At 40.2% G+C, this 17,509-nt stretch overlaps 1 protein-coding gene across 2 annotated transcripts in view; it reads right to left on the bottom strand.

The window, feature by feature from the left end:
• The window catches only part of MCUB (mitochondrial calcium uniporter dominant negative subunit beta), an 88,006-nt gene extending 77,597 nt beyond the window's left edge, over positions 1-10,409 (bottom strand). For both annotated transcript variants that reach the window (XM_051967400.1, XM_051967398.1), the window contains exon 1: positions 10,240-10,409. In XM_051967400.1, the coding sequence (XP_051823360.1) occupies positions 10,240-10,308 (69 nt within the window). In that variant the 5' untranslated portion in view covers positions 10,309-10,409. The remainder of the gene's footprint in view (positions 1-10,239) is intronic.
• Between the last annotated feature and the right edge of the window lie 7,100 nt (positions 10,410-17,509).

Consider the following 17,509-nt stretch of genomic DNA (forward strand, 5'->3'; position numbering starts at 1 on the left):
CTCCCATTGAACCCCCTCTTTGCTGCTATGGGAACTGCAGGTAGAATAGGAATTGGGATGGATGACACATCTCTCACCTAGTCTCACTATGTATCCAATAGGATTACCAAGATTAGTCAGAAGCTCAATTCCCTCACTAAACTAGAGATTAATTAATTAATCCCTTGCCACGGCAGATCTCCAAAATCAACATTCATTGGACATTCACACTTCAGCCCAGGATGGCAACTGTGCCTTGATTGCCAAGGAGTGCTATTTCTACATTAACAAGTCAGGCAAGATTCAGATCATCATTGAGAAGGCTAAGAAGAGTAGTTGCCATTGGCAGGAGAATGCCTCTTTGCCTAAACCCTTTTCTTCTTGGCCCCATTTGCCCTTAAACTCGTCTGGTTCATTTGAGCTTTTTTTCTTTGCTTCCTCACTCTTAGCTTTGTTTTGTTTCTGTCATTATTAAATGTTTTTCACAAGTTACATCCCATTTCCCTTCATGAAGCAGCAATCACCTTTTGAGCAGCTCAAAGAGTGTCATGAAGTCCTCCTGCATGCTGTCTCTGGCCAATTCCAATCAGTTATTTCCCTATTCCCTGATTGCCATTACCCCTTCCAAAACAAAAAGTGGGAAAATAGAATGGACCCCAGCAGGGCCTCTGTTTGTAATTAGGGATGGGGGAAGAAAAATAAAGTTGTTACTGTCCACTAGGACAGGTTCAGGGGCTTGGGTTGTAGTAAATAGGAAATGGTTAACCACACACTCAGGTGCAAGGAGCTTAGGTCTTAGTAACTAGGAATCTGGGAAACTTGAGATTCTAATTCCTTGTTTCTATTCCTTAATTTTCTCAAAATTTGGCCAGTGAGTAAGAGGTAAATATCTCCTTTGAGAGGGTCTAACCAATAAGCAAAGAATAAACATTCCCTCTTTAGCCCTACATTTCTCTATAAAATACCCATTCTGAAGTATCTGTTTAGACCAACCAGTCCCCTGATGTTACTTGATCCTGTCCTGCTTTATAAACAATATAGTATTTTCCTTTGAGAAATTAATCTGGCCTCCAGTTATTTCTTACCTATTGAACTACTGCATTTCAACTACCCTGGAAGTTCCACTATACGCAATTGTGGTCAGTTCTTTTCTTTTTTTTTTTTTTCCATTTTAATAGTATTTTATTTTTCCAATTACATGTAGAGATAGTTTACAACATTCATTTTGCTAGAAATGAATTCCAAAATTTTTTCTCCCTCTATCTCTTACAGCCTCTCTAAAGACAACAAGCAATCTGATAAAGATTATATACATCTACAATTATTTTTTTTAATATTCCCAAATTTGTCATGTTGGAAAAGAAAAATTGGAACAAAAGGAGAAAATCATAGTTCAGCCCCTCCGCATTCACTTCTGCATTCATTTCTAGACATGACTTTTTTTGAGGGGGAGCGAGGAGGGGAATAAAAAGACAAACTTGAAGGCAATGGTGGCTATGTCAGCTGAAGTAAAGTTGAAGGAACTTGAAATATTTAGTTTGGAGAGATTTGGGAAAGAGAGAGGAGGGGACAGGGCTAGAGAATAAATGACACTATCTTCAAATGTGAAGTACTTCGATATATAAGATTTGAATCCAATCGTTTTTTATTAATAGGAAGTTACAGATAATATTCTGATTTGATCAAGACAACTGCTTAGCACTAAGAACTGTCAGAAAAGTATATTGGCAGTGTCAATTAGGAAGAATACTTCCTTGCTTTTTGATCTTTAAGCATAGACTGGATTTATGAGAAATGCATTAACTGTATGCTGGCTAGAAGACATTAAAAGATGTAAAGTCAAAAAATATATAGAATCACTTTTCATAGTGGAAAAAAATTGGAACCTGAGGTGGTGTCCATCAACTGAGGAGTGGCTCAATAAATTCTGATATGTGAATGGGATGCAATACTATTGAGCTGTCAGAAATGATGAAGAGGATAGTTTCAGAGAAACCTTGGGAGATCATAAAAACAAACAACTTTTAAAGACATAAGAATTCTGACCAATCAAATGACTAAACACTGTTCCAGCAGGCTCATGAAGAGCCTTCATCTTCTGACTAAGAGGTCAGTGTGCAGACTTAGGATGTAGAATGAGACTTTTTTTTTTTTTTTTAAAGATAGCCAATGCAGGAATTTGTTTTGCTTGTTTGTAACAGACTGTTCTGCTTTTTTAAAGCTGATGGTGGGGGGAGAGAAGGAAAAGAGAGAGAACGTAAAAGTAAAATAAATTGAAAATTTAATAAAAATAAAATAAAATTGAATTATTTTAAAATTTTAAGATAATTGCTGCCTTCAAATATTTACAACCCTTTCTTTTGTTTTGTTTTTAAACATAATGCCTCAAACTGAACATAATACTCCAGATGGGTCTAATCCAATCAGAATACAGTAAGATTACTTCCTTTAATTTTTATTTGTACTGTTATTGATGCAACCTAATTTTACTGAAGCTGTCAGAGTGGTTCAGTGATAGGAGAACCAGTCTTGTAGTTGCAGAGTGATTACAGAGTCAGCCTTGGAGGCAGAAAGACCTAGTTGCAAGTCTTACCTTTGCCACATCCTGACTGGGGTCCCTTAAGTATCTCTGTGTTCCAGGCAACTTTGGAAAATAAATTATTGAAAGTTTGTTGCTCTACCCTGGAAGAGAGAGTTTCTTCAATGTATAGGTAAGCTGAGACTCCCCAAAAAACTGCATTGGCTTTTTCTTTTTCTTTTTCCCCATTTCAATAGTATTTAATTTTTCTAATTACATGTAAAGATAGTTTTCAACATTCATTTCTATAAGATTTTGAGTTCCAAATTTCCTCTCTCTTCCTCTTTATCTCCTCCCTTCCCCAAGACAACAAGCAATTTACATGTGGGAAAACTTTAAATGTATTCCCTTATTTGCCGTGTTGTAAAAGAAAATTAAGAGCAAAAAGGAAAAACTACAAGGAAAAAAAAAAAGCAATCAAAACAAAAAAAGGTAAAAATAGTATATTTCAATGTACACTAGTTTCTATAGTTCTCTCTCTGGATGTGTATGGCATTTTACATCCCAAATTTATTGGAATTGTCTTGGATCACTATTGCTGAGGAAAGCTAAGTCTACCATAGGTCATCATCACATGATTTTGCTATTACTGAAGCAGGTTGTGGTCCCTTTAAGAAACTATTTCCCATTGATCTGTGATTCCTTTCAGATTCCCAGCCCCTCCAGGCTGAAGTATATCCTCCCCAGTCTATATCCTCCCCAGTCCAGGATGCCAGAACCTTTGATTCAATTACAAATCCTGGTCAAAAGCATCCCTTTGAATTCCAATAGGAGATCTGGGCTTGTCCCAGCCCACACTGGATCTGAGCCATCTTAGGCCCCACTGGTTCAGATCTGCTCCAGCTGTCCCAGCCCCCATTCTGACTTGCTTGGGTTGCCCAGTCCCCACCGGTTCTGATCTGCTCAGGCTTCCCAATCCCCACTATATAATAAGCTTCCATCACTTAAAGTCTTTGCAGATGGACCTTGCAGCTCCCTTTGCTGCCAGGACTTTCTGTCCACTGAGAACTGCATTCTCAGGGCAAAACTCCATTTTCCATAGATTTGCCACTATAGAAGTCAGTCTCTGAGTAAACTGATTTCTATCTAACAATAAACTTTCATTTTGCAACAAATATTCGGGAATGAGTGAATTCTTTAACTCCTAAAATCTGTGGCCGATTTAAAGGGGATTCTTAATAACTCTCTTATAGCCACTAACCTCTACACCACCAGGAATCTAGACCACTCTAAATCTCATCATTACTGTACAAGGTTCTCCTGGTTCTGCTCACTTCATTCAGCATCATTTCATATCAAGTCTTTCTGGGTTTTCTAAAATCAAGCAGCTCATCACTTGTTTAGCCATTCCCCAACTGATAGGCATCTACTCAATTTCCAGTTCTGGGCCATCACAAAAAGAGCTGTGACAAACATTTTTGCACAGCTGAATTCTTTTCCCTCTTTTATGTTCTTTTTGGGATACAGAATCAGTATTGACACTGATAGATCAAATTGCTCTCCAGAATGGCTGGAGCAGTTCACAACTCCACCTACAATGTATCAGTGTCCCAGTTTTCCCATATCTCCTCCAACATTGATGGGTACTTTCAGTCAACTAAATCTCTTAAACCTTTTTCACATGAATTTGCGCCAAGCTGGGTTTCTTACATTCTATACAAGCACAAATGAGTTTTTTTAATTCTTATGTATCTCCAGTCAATTTCATCTTCTTAGTTTGGCCTATCATTCCAGATTGTCAAAAATCTTTCCGAAGCCTAACTTTAGCATCCAAAGTATTAGCTAGCCTCCCCAGCTGTGTCACTTACAAATTTGATGTTTATAAGACTGTTGACCCAAACAAGGACAAAGACTTTCTTAGGTCTACGATTGCTATTTTTGAGTAATAGTTTCTTTTCTGTAAATCAAAATGTGCTTAATAAAATAAACTGCACAAAATTAAAATTTAGGAAGCAGATGACAATGAGTCACAAGAATGACAATTATTAAACGCAAGAGTTGTAAAAAAAAACAAACAAAATTAACAAATTGTGATTTGTTTAGTTTACAAATCAAGTTTAGTTACAAAAGGCTAAACTCCATATTTAAGCTATAAGCAAATTTTTCAAATTTTAAAGACTGCTTGAAAGAGCTCAATTTTTATGTCAGAACATCAACACCTATCAAAGGTTTTTTGGTCCAAAAAAGCAGGGAGTTACAATTAAGAAATACACAATTAAGCAAGGGGTTTTAACATAAACATTATTCAGCAAGCATAGTAATTACTCAAGGCTGGAGTCCCACCAGCATCAGCAGGAGTCACTGACTGTCCTGACAACAGCTAAGCTAGAATGCGGACATGAAGAGATGCTGTTATAAGAAATATCCATGAACACTACTGAGGTCCACCAATACAGTGGGGTACTTCTTATTTAAGTGACCTCGAGGTTCCTTTGTAGTTAGTTGTCTCTTCTTTCCCCTCTTCCTCCGGCCCTCTTCTGCTACATTAGGGCTGTGCTGACAAATTATTTATTTATACCTACAAAACTTTGCCATTCAGTCAGTCAGTCAATCAATCAATCAATCAATCAGCATGCATTTTATTAGGAACCTACTGTATTCCAGGAACTATGCTAAATGACAGAGATAAAATGGCAAAAACTCAAGGAACTTATTATAGTCTGCACAACCAATGTAAGAAAAAAAAATAGGAACTTTTTTTTTTAACTTAATCATATTTTTCCCAATTACAAGTAAAAATAGTTTTCGATATTCATTTTTGTAAGATTTTGAGTTCCAATTTTTTCTCCCTCTCTTCCCCTCCCCAAAAAAGCAAGCAACCTGCTATAGGTTATACATGTGCAATCATGTTATTAGTCACATTATGAAAGAAAACTCAGGACAAAAGAGAAAATATCAAGAGAAAGAAAAAAAAGGGAAAATAGGACACTTCAATCTGCATTCAATCTCCATAATTCTCTCTGGATGTGGATGGCATTTTCCATTACAATTCTATTGGAACTGTCCTGGATCGCTGCACTACTGAAAAGAGCTAAGTCTATCATAGTTGGTCATCATATGATCTTGCTGTTTCTATGTATGATACATACCCCTTGCTATTCCCGACCCACCTCAGTCAGCATCAGTTCATATAAGTCTTCCCAGATTTCTCTGACATTCACCCACTCATCATTTTCCATTGAACAACAGCATTCAATCACAATCATATACCATAACTTATTCAGCCAATTTTCACTTGATGGACATCCTCCCAATCTCCAACTCCTTGCCACCATAAAAAGAGCTGCTACAAATATCTTTGTACATGTGGTTCCCTTTTTTATGATCTCTTTCAAGACCCAGCAGTGGCAATGCTGAATCAAAGGTATGCACAATTTCAAAGCCCTTTGGACACAGCTCCAAATTGCTTTCCAGAATGGTTGCAGCAGTTCACAACTCCACCAACAATGCATTAGTTTCCCAGTTTTCCCACATCCCCTTCAATACTTATCATCCTCCATCTCTGTTTGATAAATATGATGCAACACCTCAGAATCAATTTGCATTTCTCCAATCAATAGTGATCCAGAGCATTTCTTCATCTATATATCTACAGATAACTTTTAACTCCATCTGAAAACTACTTGTTCATATCCCTAAAATGAGAATATTTTCTACAAGTCATTCTACTTTCACATAATTTTTGTTTTTTTGTTGAGGTAATTGGGGGTAAGTGACTTGCCCAAGATCACACAGCTAGAAAGTATTAAGTGTCTGAGGCCAAATTTGAACTGACTTCAGGACTGGTGCTCTATCCACAGCACCAACTAGCTACCCCAAATCATTCTACTTTCCTAAAAAATATATTCAAATGTTAGAAGATGCCAACACAAAAGAGAAAGCCTTCTAAGACACACCAAAGGACTTGGTCTTTCTAAATCAATGACTTATGAATTGTCAAATTCAAATGTTCTTGCTTTTTCTCCCTAAGTTAATATATGTTAGGGGACTATGTCAAAGACTACTTATGGAGAGAAAACATAATGGGGTAATAGTTTTCAACTTCAATGGCTTCAAACACTTCATCACAGTTCTTCATCCTATGTCACTGGAGCAAGACCTGGAAGGCTGGTATTCTTAAGAGTTTTGAGAAGAAGCCAGACCTTTCAAAAGATCTCAGAAAAAAATCTGCCATTTTTTAACCTCTGTAGAGAGATAATCATGGGGAGCAGGAGAAGCAAATAAGTATTTTATTATGTGCCAGGTATTCTACTAAATAATATTACAGTTAAGTCGTGTCTAATTCTCTGTGGTGTCATTTGGGGTTTTCTTGGCAAAAATATTGGAGTGATTTGCTATTTCTCTCTCCAACTCAGTTTACATATAAAGGAACTGAGGCGAACAGGATTAAGTGATTTGCTCAGGGTCACATAGTATGTATGTGGGAATAGATTGGAATTCATGAAGAGGAATCTTCTGATCCCAGGCCAATTATTCCATCTACTGCTCCACCTAGATGGTCTATACCCTATGTAATCTTGAGCAACTCCTCTTCAGGCCTGTTTCCTCACCTGTAAAATGAGAGCAAAAGACTAGAGTTTCACATCAGTTAAGAAACTGTGATTTGGTTTCCCTGAGCTCCATGTAAAGAACCCCCTAATGTCTATCATAGAGGCTTGCCTTTCTTTTCTTAGTGCTTCTCAGTATCAGTCACCACTGAGGTTCTTGACAGATTGTGGGGAAAAGAAGTACCACTTAGTTCACTTTAGAGAGGAGATGGATTCAATTCAAATTTAAAACCATAATGGAAATAGAAACAGGGAAGGAACTAATGCTTTCTTAGATTCACACATGGAGGAGAAACAGCATCAGCCGTACAGAGAATTTTGCATCTCTATGAAACATTCAAATTCAATTTTCTCTATCTTGTCTCTGCTACTCAATTTCAGGCTCACCTGAGAAGCTTAAAAACTAACTTTTCAATTTCATGCCCGGAAGCTATCACACAGTACCTTGCACATAGTAGGTGCTTAATAAGTATTTAATAAGTATTCTATATCTCTAGAACACAGGAGACCAACAGACTTAAAGAATGAGGTAAAGAGAGTATTTCAAAAGAGGTAATACACATAAGCATTGTAAAGTGTCCCAAGTCCATTGAGGGCTTCCAAGAAAACTGAGAGAATTGTTTTACTATATGTGATGGCGGGGAATGGGGGGGGGGCGGTAATGTTCAAGAAATAGTCTTTTTTTTTTCTCTTTATTTTATTTTTTTATTAAAGCTTTTTCTATTTTCAAAAAGTACATGGATAATTTTCAACATTCATTCTTGCAGAACGTTGTACTCCAAATTTTTTCCCTCCCTATCCCCCACCCCCTCCCCTAGATGTAATTCAACGTATGTTAAACATGTGCAATTCTTCCACAAATTGCACATTACACAATTACCGTGCTGCACAAAAATCAGATCAAAAAGAAAAAATGAGAAAGAAAATAAAATGCAAGAAAACAACAACAAAGAGTGAAAATACTATGTTGTGAGCCACATTCAGTTCCCATAATTCTCTCTCTGGGTGCAGATGGCTCTCTTCATCACAAAACCATTGGAACTGGTCTTAATCATCTCACTGTTGAAAAGAGCCATGTCCATCCGAATTGATCATCATATAATCTTGTTGCCCTGTACAATGATCTATTCTGCTCACTTCACTAAGCATCAGTTCATGTAAGTCTTTCTAGGTCTCTCTGAAATCATCCTGCTGGTCGCTTCTTCTAGCATAACAACATTCCATAACATTCATATGTCCTAACTTATTCAGCCATTAACTGATGGGCATGCACTCAGTTATCAAGTTATCACGACAAAAAGGGCTGCCACAAAAATTTTTGCACATGTGGGTGGATCCCTTTCATTCCTTTATGATCTTTTTTGGGATGCAAACCCAGTAGAAACACTGCTAGCTCAAAGGGTATGCACAATTGGATAGCCCTTTGGCATAGTTTCAAATTGCTCTCCAGAATGGTTGAATCAGTTCACAAGAAGTACAATATTAATGGATTCCCTACACTATTGAGAACTCTGCAGCAAGGTGAAAGGAATTATAAAGTGAAAACAGAGAAATTGAATCAAAACTGTTCTCTTCTCAACCAGTTCTTAAACAAATTGTGGTTGCCACTATTTTGTACACAGCTGAAATCTCCAAATTAATCTGATCTTTAAAAAGAAGAAAGGATCTTGAGTTTTATTTTATTTTATTTATCTTTTAAGAGCAAAAGAAATCTGATCTGCCTTTAGGGTGTGTCTTCAAGTTGTCTCTAACAAGACTTTAGGATCCTTGGCTTCAGCCAAACTCTATTGCAATTTTCATTACTTATGCTATACTTTCTTACTACCGTTTTGTTTTTTAAAGCCACAAGCTCCCCTACTTCACCCCACCCTGCCCCCTTTTTTTTCCCATTTCCTCTCCAAGTACCATTTCTGAACTGACTGTAAAACAGAGGTGTCAAACTAACTCATCCGACTTAAGGAAGATGATTCATCCACCCATCATGGTCCAGCATTACAAAACCAAAGGAATCGTTCCTTCTCCCTTTGAAAAGGGAACTGGCCGTGTTTTCTGAGAATCCGGATTCAAAGTACAATTCCCCTCTCCCGACATACCATCGAAAAGCATTCGGCACTGCCTTCTGCCAAAGTCAGTCCATTAACCTTTCTGTTTCACTTGATCACAGGGTAACAACAGATTCCCAATCCCACATCCACTCAGGTGGATGCCTAACTGGCGCGGAAGCGAATTCCCTCCCTTATTTTCTTGCAGGTTTAGGGGATGGCTCTGTCAGTTTTATTTGCTTATGGGGAAGGGCTTGGGGGGAAGAATACTTAGATCTCTACCACAAGAACTACCAGGAAGCAATTTAGGAGCAATCGACCTCGGAATTTGAACCTGAATTCAGCCACCGCCTGTGAGAACTCGTACAAGTGAGTGAAAACAAATCACTCTCTGGACCCGGGGACTTTCCTTTTTTTTTTTTTTTTTTTTTTTTTATTTTTTAAATAAAACGAAGGGTTTGGACTAGGGGGCCTCTGGTGGTTCCTTCCAGATCCTGATCATAGAATCATAATTCTATGGTCTGAACTAGGACAATCTGGCCAATCTGTCAATTGACCAATCAACTAGATAGGGATTTATGAAGCAAAGCAAAACAAGAAAAAACAAACTCAGCCCCCTGTTCACAGTCTAATGGTGAAGGCAACATGCAAACAATGCTACACAAACTGGGGTGAATTTTTGAACTATAATTCCAGTGTCTGGCGCTTAATAAATGTTTATTGACTTATTGATCTGAATTTCCTCATCAGTAAATGATCCCTTCTAGGTCTGGCACTTTAAGCCTAGGACCCCACGCTCTTCTCCCGGTTTCAGTTTCTTCATTTGTTTAAAAAAAAAAAAAAAAAGAGGCTTGCCTAGAAGTCTGATACTAGATGCGGGATCCCGAGTTCTATCCTCAGCATCCCCACCTCCCAGGCACAAATGAGCCCACTCGGACCAGGATGATGCCAGCCTACTGGCTGCTGCTGCAGTCCCACTAGCAGACAGATCCCTCCTTCCGTCTCCGCCCCGGACGCTTCCCGCTCTGACCAAACAAGTAGCAAAGTTCCGCAAAGGCAAAACTTTTCCGAACGCGCGGCAAGCTCGCCTTACCTGGACGGCAGCGGACGCCGAGGGCGCCCGGGACGAGCGAGGTAGTAGCCACCGGCCAGCCAGCAGCATTTTGCTGGTACGAGAGTGGGGAACCCCCCGGGAGGGTCACAACTGTATGCGAAGCTACAGCTCTCGCGGTCGGCGCCGCGGACGGACTCCCCTCCCCTCCACGGCTCGGAACTAAGGCGGCACCCCTGCACCGCAGCGCTGGTGGAATCCCAGCGCTAAGCGCCCGCCCCAGCCTCCGCCTCCTGCGTGTAAAGGCAGATTAAAGGGGAGGGTGTGGTCTTTTTTCCCTCTCCAAGTTGCTACAAGCTCAAGCATAACCCGGTTTTCTTCCCGCCGACCAAAAACTCCCTAGTCTCCCCAAACCCCAATCTCGTGCTTTCAATTTCGATTGGAAGGGACGGCTCCGGCAGCCTCCGCCTTCTGCCCACGTCGGAAAAAACAGCAGTTCCACAAAGCGCATCGAGAAAGGTCAAGGGATTGCCCCTCCCCCTCAACCAGAGCTACTGATTGCGTAAATGTCAGTGTCCATTTGGGTAGGACTGGGAAGCAGAAAAAAAGAGTTGGGGGGTGCACTGGTGGAGAGGGCACAGAGGCACCGGAACCAGAGAGAAGAGAAAAAAGCGAAGGTTTGGAGAACAGAAGCCTACCTAACTAGGGACCGAGGAAGAGAAATGAAGAAAGGAGACATGGAGCACATCTTCGTTAATTTTAAAACGGTGAGCCTCCTTCCTTTAGAAGGGAAGAATTGTCGAGTCAAACAACCCCTCTTGTCAAGGCACCATTCTCTAGCCCAAACCAACACTCTAGGTGGAAATCTCTTTCAGTAGTACCAGCTGAGAAAGATGAAATGATATAGTTTGACCTTAGACATTTGGCTTAGAAAAGGAAAGGACACCAATCCATTCCCCAACCCTTTCAGATTTGCCTATAAAGAGACCAAAGAAGTGATCCAGTGGATGGCCCATAAGTGAAGTCAACAAGCATTTATTAAGGAGCTGATTGTGTTCTTTTTTCACTGGGAGGCCAAGGTGAAAACAGCCTCTGTCCAGGCCTGTGTTTTAGGGTTAATGAATTCTACATAGTATTCCATTGAAACATGAAGAAAATAATTGGTAATTGCTTGGGGCTAGTTTTCCCTTTATTCTAAAAGAAAAATAGTGAAGATCAGGATACCCAGCCCAGCCAGATACTCTGTATCTTCAAAGGCCTTCCATTATACTCCCAAGTTAGATTTGATGGTTTACCTCCATACACTTCTGGCGTTTATTTTTTTAATGAGTAATTTAATTTTTAACACACTTGTTTTTAAAAAAGAACATAATTCCTAAGTATTTTTTCAACATGAAGCAAGAAAATATACCAAACATTCCAGATCAATTATCATAACTCATGAATATACAAAATCTTCTGGGTTTTTGTTCTATAAGGGAAATACAAAGCCTTAAAATAGCAAAAGAGAATAAAATTTTTTTTTCAAGTCAAGGGGAAAAGTTTATTGTAATTATAATGCAAATGTTTTTCTTTTCTTTTTTTTCTTTAATAGCTTTTTATTTACAAATTATATGTATGGGTAATTTTACAGTATTGACGATTGCCAAACCTTTTGCTCCAATTTTTCTCCTCCTTCTCCCCACCTCCTCCCCTAGATGGCAGGGAAGACCAGTAGATCTTAAATATATTAAAGTATAAATTAGATACACAATAAGTATACACGACCAAACCGTTATTTTGCTTTACAAAAAGAATCGGACTCTGAAATACTATACAATTAGCCTATGAAGGAAATCCAAAATGCAGACAGGCAAAAATATAGGGATTGGGAATCCAATGTAATGGTTCTTGGTCATCTCCCAGAGTTCATTCGCTGGGCGTAGCTGGTTCAGTTCATTACTGCTCCATTGGAACTAATTTGGTGCATCTCATTGCTGAAGGTCCATCAGAATTGATCATCATATAGTATTGTTGTTGAAATATATAATGATCTCCTGGCCCTGCTCGTTTCACTCAGCATCAGTTCATGTAAGTCTCTCCAGGCCTTTCTGAAATCATCCTGTTGGTCATTTCTTACCGAACAATAATAGAATAAAATACTTTTAAAGAAAAATTTGGCAAACCTGCACCCAATTTGGCTCATTCTTGACAATGGTTCCTTGTAATGAATAAATTACTCCTATATAACTTTAAGGTCAAGCTAGAATCACTTATTACTAGAAGGGTCAGCTTAGTTTCCAGGATTACATTTCCTAACTGCACACCATAGTAATGAGGACAGAATGGATTGTTATCTGTACATGTGTTCCACATATTCAGACATAAACAGTTTAAACAATGAGAATTTCTCCCCCCAAAAAAAATAACTCATTTGATGCTCACAACAATTCTGAGAGGTAGGTGCTATTTATGTAATATAATTTTGTGGTTCCCTGATTTTAGGGAAGCTTCTGTTCTAACAATAAGTCAGTAATCCTAAATTTTCTGGCTTTGGAGTCTGCCAAACTCCCAATCTAAGAGCAACAATCTATCTGATTCTGAATAGATCACTCCTCAATTCATTGTTGACTGTCAGATAGCTTCTGGTCTCAGGATAGTCCCAGGGACCAAACTCTTGAAGATAGTGATAATCTTTTCAGTGATAACCAAATTCCCGAAGACTGTGAAGACCGAGTTAGCACCCTGGATACCTTAGAATCAGCCGGAATCAGGATAAGCAAAAGTCCTCCGTCTTTATTCTTGGTCTTTAGAGGTAGGATTGAATTGGATGGAAGCAGAATCTCCACGACCTTCCTTCTTTCTCATCTACCGCCAAAGTAACCCTGGCTAGTCTTAGTCCTTCCCTTAGTCCCTCCTACAATTCTCTGTATACACCAATTATCGAGCCAGCACAGGATAGTGGGAAGAGCCATTTTCCAAGTATATGCTTATAGAGTATTGTCCAATTGGCAATTCGCCTTAAGTGCTCAGTTGTTCAGTACCTCAGTGCATGAACTCAAGAGTTTCAGCCCTCTACAGAAGGCCACTCCTGAACTGTAGAATTAGTATGTCAATGATAGAAAGCTGGATAAATGTGTATCCTTGATTCTATTTCTCTGCTGAATTCTCTTAGAATTCAATCTGCTTATAATAGTGTTGCAATTACAATAAACTTTGCTCCTTGGCTAAGGAGATGGGTGCAAATTCTTTTGAGACACCTCTCAATACCAGTCTGTGACCCCAAACTTTTGGGGTCCCCTTCCCAACCTTAGCACTATTATTATCTTTATTTTACAGATGAGAAAATTGAGGCATATAAGTCTTTTGCTCAAGATCACAAAGCTTGTTAGTATCTGAGACTGAATTTGAATTCAGGTCTTATAGGCTCCAAGGCCAGGCACTCTATCCATTGGACCACCTAGCTGCCTTTTTTTTTTTTCCCCTCATGAAAAAAATAAATCATTGGAAATACAACTTTAGGGGCAGCTAGGTGGTTCAGCCCTAAAGTCAGGAGGACCTGAGTTCAAATCTGGCCTCAGACACTTAACACTTCCTAGCTGTGTGACCTCAGGCAAGTCACTTAACCTCAATTACCTTAGCAAAAAGAAAGAAAGAAAGAAAATACAACTTTATTTTCTCTTCTCACCCTCATATAACTGTGTCCACAAAGGCTGAAAGCTAGAAGGGTCTAAAGTTCTCCTACTTAGTGCAGGATTTAGTATGGTAAGGAAGAAGGAAGAGATAATGGTCTGGAATGTGAAGATTTACTTCCTGGGTGACTTTGGACAAGAACATTTATGCCCTATAGGCCTTAGTTTCTTTATTATTAGAGTGAGAGTTGAAATTCAAAGTACATCCAAGGTTTAGAGCTGGGAGGCACTTAGAAGCCATCTAGTTGACTTAACAACCTCTTTTTTTACACATAAGGAAACAAGCAAAGAGTGACTTACCCCAAACCACAAACATTATGCTGTGATAGGAAAATCTGTCCACATGTCTTCTGACACCCCAAGCAATCTGTGTACTTTAATCAACATTAAAATCAGAGGATAACAGAAAGCTAACCCCTCTTACCCATTAATTCAGTCTCCTCCTGTTGAGGTCTAGTGGCAGGTTTGGGGTACAGGGAATCAAAGATGCCCTGCAACCCCCTTGGATTCGGTGCAAGGATACGGTGGTAAATGGGGTGGCGCCCAATGAAAGCATTTATTAGCCCGAGAGCTAGATTGATAAAGTATTATGGGGTTTGGAAGTAAGGAGATAGGTGAAGATAGAGATAAGGAGGGCACCAGACAGAGGGTCCAGTGGACAGAGGGTCCTCACTTAGCTAGCATGTTTGGAATCTCTGCAAAGAGGGGTCCCAGTTCTCCCTTTTATAATGGGAGATTTAGCTCAAGGGGCTTTTGGGTGTAGCCCCAAAGTTGGCTCAAATCCGGGTGGGGCTGGGACAGGTCAGATCTTCTATTGGAATTCAAAGGGACCAGGATTTGTGAGTTAAAGGGTAATTTACATTATTAACTAGGAGAAGGTGGGAATCTAGAAAGGAATTTTTCCCACATCATTTCCCCCTCAAGTAGTTGGAACTTAAATTCATTTAAGGAAAAAGACATGGGGCAAAATTGAGACAGAATTGAGGATTTTCTCCTTCTAAGATTTTCTAAGTTCGGGGGTCCACTCTTCATCCTCTCCTTAAGCAGTCACCTCCAAAGGCATGTGGGAAAAGGGGCACTGATCTCCTCTTAACTGCTTCGAGCTGGCAAGGGTCGTAGAGATTTGGGGTTCATGCCAGGAGGTGAGGCATGAGGTGTGGGGTTTGGGGATGGCAGCAGGGCATCTAAGGGATGTGTGTCACAGTCAGTCATTCCTAGTCAGTTGTCCCATGTTCTCCAGACTGAAGGGCAGTTGAGAGTCCAAAGATTGAAGCCCAGATCTCATGAGCAGGTTAAAACCAGGGTGTCATCTAGGGTGAAGATGGCGACAGCAGGAAATCCATCAGGTCCCTTCTGTGGGCTGCCTGTAAAAATGCTGATGGCCTATCTAACAAGGAGAAGTAGGAGAAAATGCTGGGAAAAAAAGATTATTTGTCAATAGTAAAAAGCGTTAAGTAGCCTAGAGTTTAGCCCTTTCACTCTTAATTTCCAGGAAAGCTAATTTCTCCTGGGATTGGTATTAAAGGGTGTGGACTAAGAAGTCAGGATAGGCTGGAGGCCTTGATATCTAGTCAAGATAAGAATGCAATTTAAGCTCTTAGAAATCTTTTAACTGTGCTGCCTTTCTTTAAAAAGAGTTGGTTCTTCAATAAGCAAAGACCCTGAGCCTTCCCCCCACTTTCCCCACTCTTATGGGGGAGGAGTGGAAGGGGTCAAAGGGAGTGCAAAGTATCTCAGCACTGCCAACCCAGCTTACGGGCCCCTGAGGTATTGGGATTGTCCTGGGATAAAAAGGTGAACGAGATAAAATGAGATCTTTCAAGACAGTTGTGAAAATCGAGTAAGGCTTCATCTATTTCAAAGTTTGAGTAGGCCTGAAGGACTTTAAGTCAAGGGCATACTTAAAGTGTCTCCTCCCTGCTATCTTAAGGACATACTCAAAGTCTCTTCCTGCTATTCTCTCCCTGTTAGCCCCCTAAGGGCATACTTGAGTCCCCTTCTTGTTATCTTCCCTATTTCAGCCAAATATGGGCAACTATGTACTTGTTGGTCAAGTTCAAGTTCTTGGATAGTTCCCTCGTTTAGAATATAAGATCTTCAGCCAATAAGGATGAGGTCAGTGGTGTGAGGGGGAATTTGCTTTAGGGATTAAAAGCGCCGACCCTACCCCCTACAGGGCCTCCTCCCTTCGATTGTCTGCTCGATGGGTGGGATGCCCGTTCTTGAGAATGTAAATAAACTTTGCTTTGCTTCTAGAGATCTATCTATTGTTTTATTAATGGTTTCTGACCCACACAAAGGGAAACAGGGCCAGACCCCAATTCCCTACCCGGGAGCAGGATGCCGGGGGCCAATTCAGCCCTAATGGTGTGACACAGTTTCTCCAGTGTTCCTCCTGTTCGAACTCAGGACAGTTTCTGGGGCACCTACAGGCCTAAGTCTGGGAGAGATTTGTATTAAAAGGCACTTCTGCTCCGAGTGTTTTTTTCAGGAGGCAGAAGTTGCTCTAAGAAAAGAGCTGAGAGTCTCAGGTTAGAGTTAAAGGGAACCCAACAGCTGTTAGCAGCAGAATAGAAGAAACATTGAGGTTTGGACCCCGAAAAAGTTGAGGTGGTGGGCGGGTCCTAGGTTTTACTAGGTTGAATCTTTCAGCTTTAAAAGAGACAAGTGTGGTGGGTGTGTTTTGGCTCAATGCTTTTGCCTGAGGGCACAAGTGTTAATCATTCCCAGGATTGAAGGAAAAAAAAGCACTTTAAAGGATGGACTAGTCCAGAGAGAGATTGGAATTCAGCTAATCTATTCAGAGTTCAGGTGTTGAGATTGAGGCATTTTTCTCAAGCCCAGTGTTTGTCTCTGCATTAAGAGACAGCTTAAAATCTCTATAGGGATGGGGAAGAAAGCTAATTCATGGCAAAACCCGAAAACTTTCCCATTCTATAACGTAACCTTACTAGATGTCTCTAGGAGGTATTACAAAGGCTCTCTCAGAGGGCCATTTACCAAAAGATAAAACAGGATTTCGTCTTCACAGCATCCTATGAGCAACAAGTCCCCCTGAAGACTCCTGGAGCCTGTCAGCAAGCTCAAATTAGCCTGGGAAATTTGAGCCGCCCCCCCCCCCCCATTTTAGAAGCATGATGTGGTGAGTTTGCCTCAGTGGAAACCTCCTAAGAGGGCCACCAACACTGAGGGCAAGGTAGCAAAGGAGAAGTGTGGTAGGAGTGGGGGTGTTCTCCATTTCAATAGCTCCTCCCTTAACTCTAGACAGTATGCATATTCTGTAGCCCCTGGGCTCCTTTAGCTGTAGTGTTTCAAGGAATGAGGGAGGGAAAACAGGGAACAAGTCTAGAGAACTTGAGAAAAGCACAACAGGAAAGACAGACTTCTTTCCTAAAGGTATTCACCGAATTCTTAAATGGCTTCAGTTTCTCCCATTAACTCATTTCTTGCTGCAGTAGGAATAAGGAGAGAAAAGAAAAAAAGCCATCTTCTAAAGAATTTAATTTGCCTTGACCTGGAATTTTATTCCCCAGCCATCATTCCAAAGGTCTTTCTTGAAGCTGCTACCTGGCCAGGGTTGGAGCCCAGAAAAAAACCCTTTAATTGTTGGCAGGGACATAGAATGCCAATACAGAAAATAG

The sequence above is a fragment of the Antechinus flavipes genome, chromosome 6, assembly GCF_016432865.1.
Source record: "Antechinus flavipes isolate AdamAnt ecotype Samford, QLD, Australia chromosome 6, AdamAnt_v2, whole genome shotgun sequence".
Taxonomy (NCBI): Eukaryota; Metazoa; Chordata; class Mammalia; order Dasyuromorphia; family Dasyuridae; genus Antechinus; species Antechinus flavipes.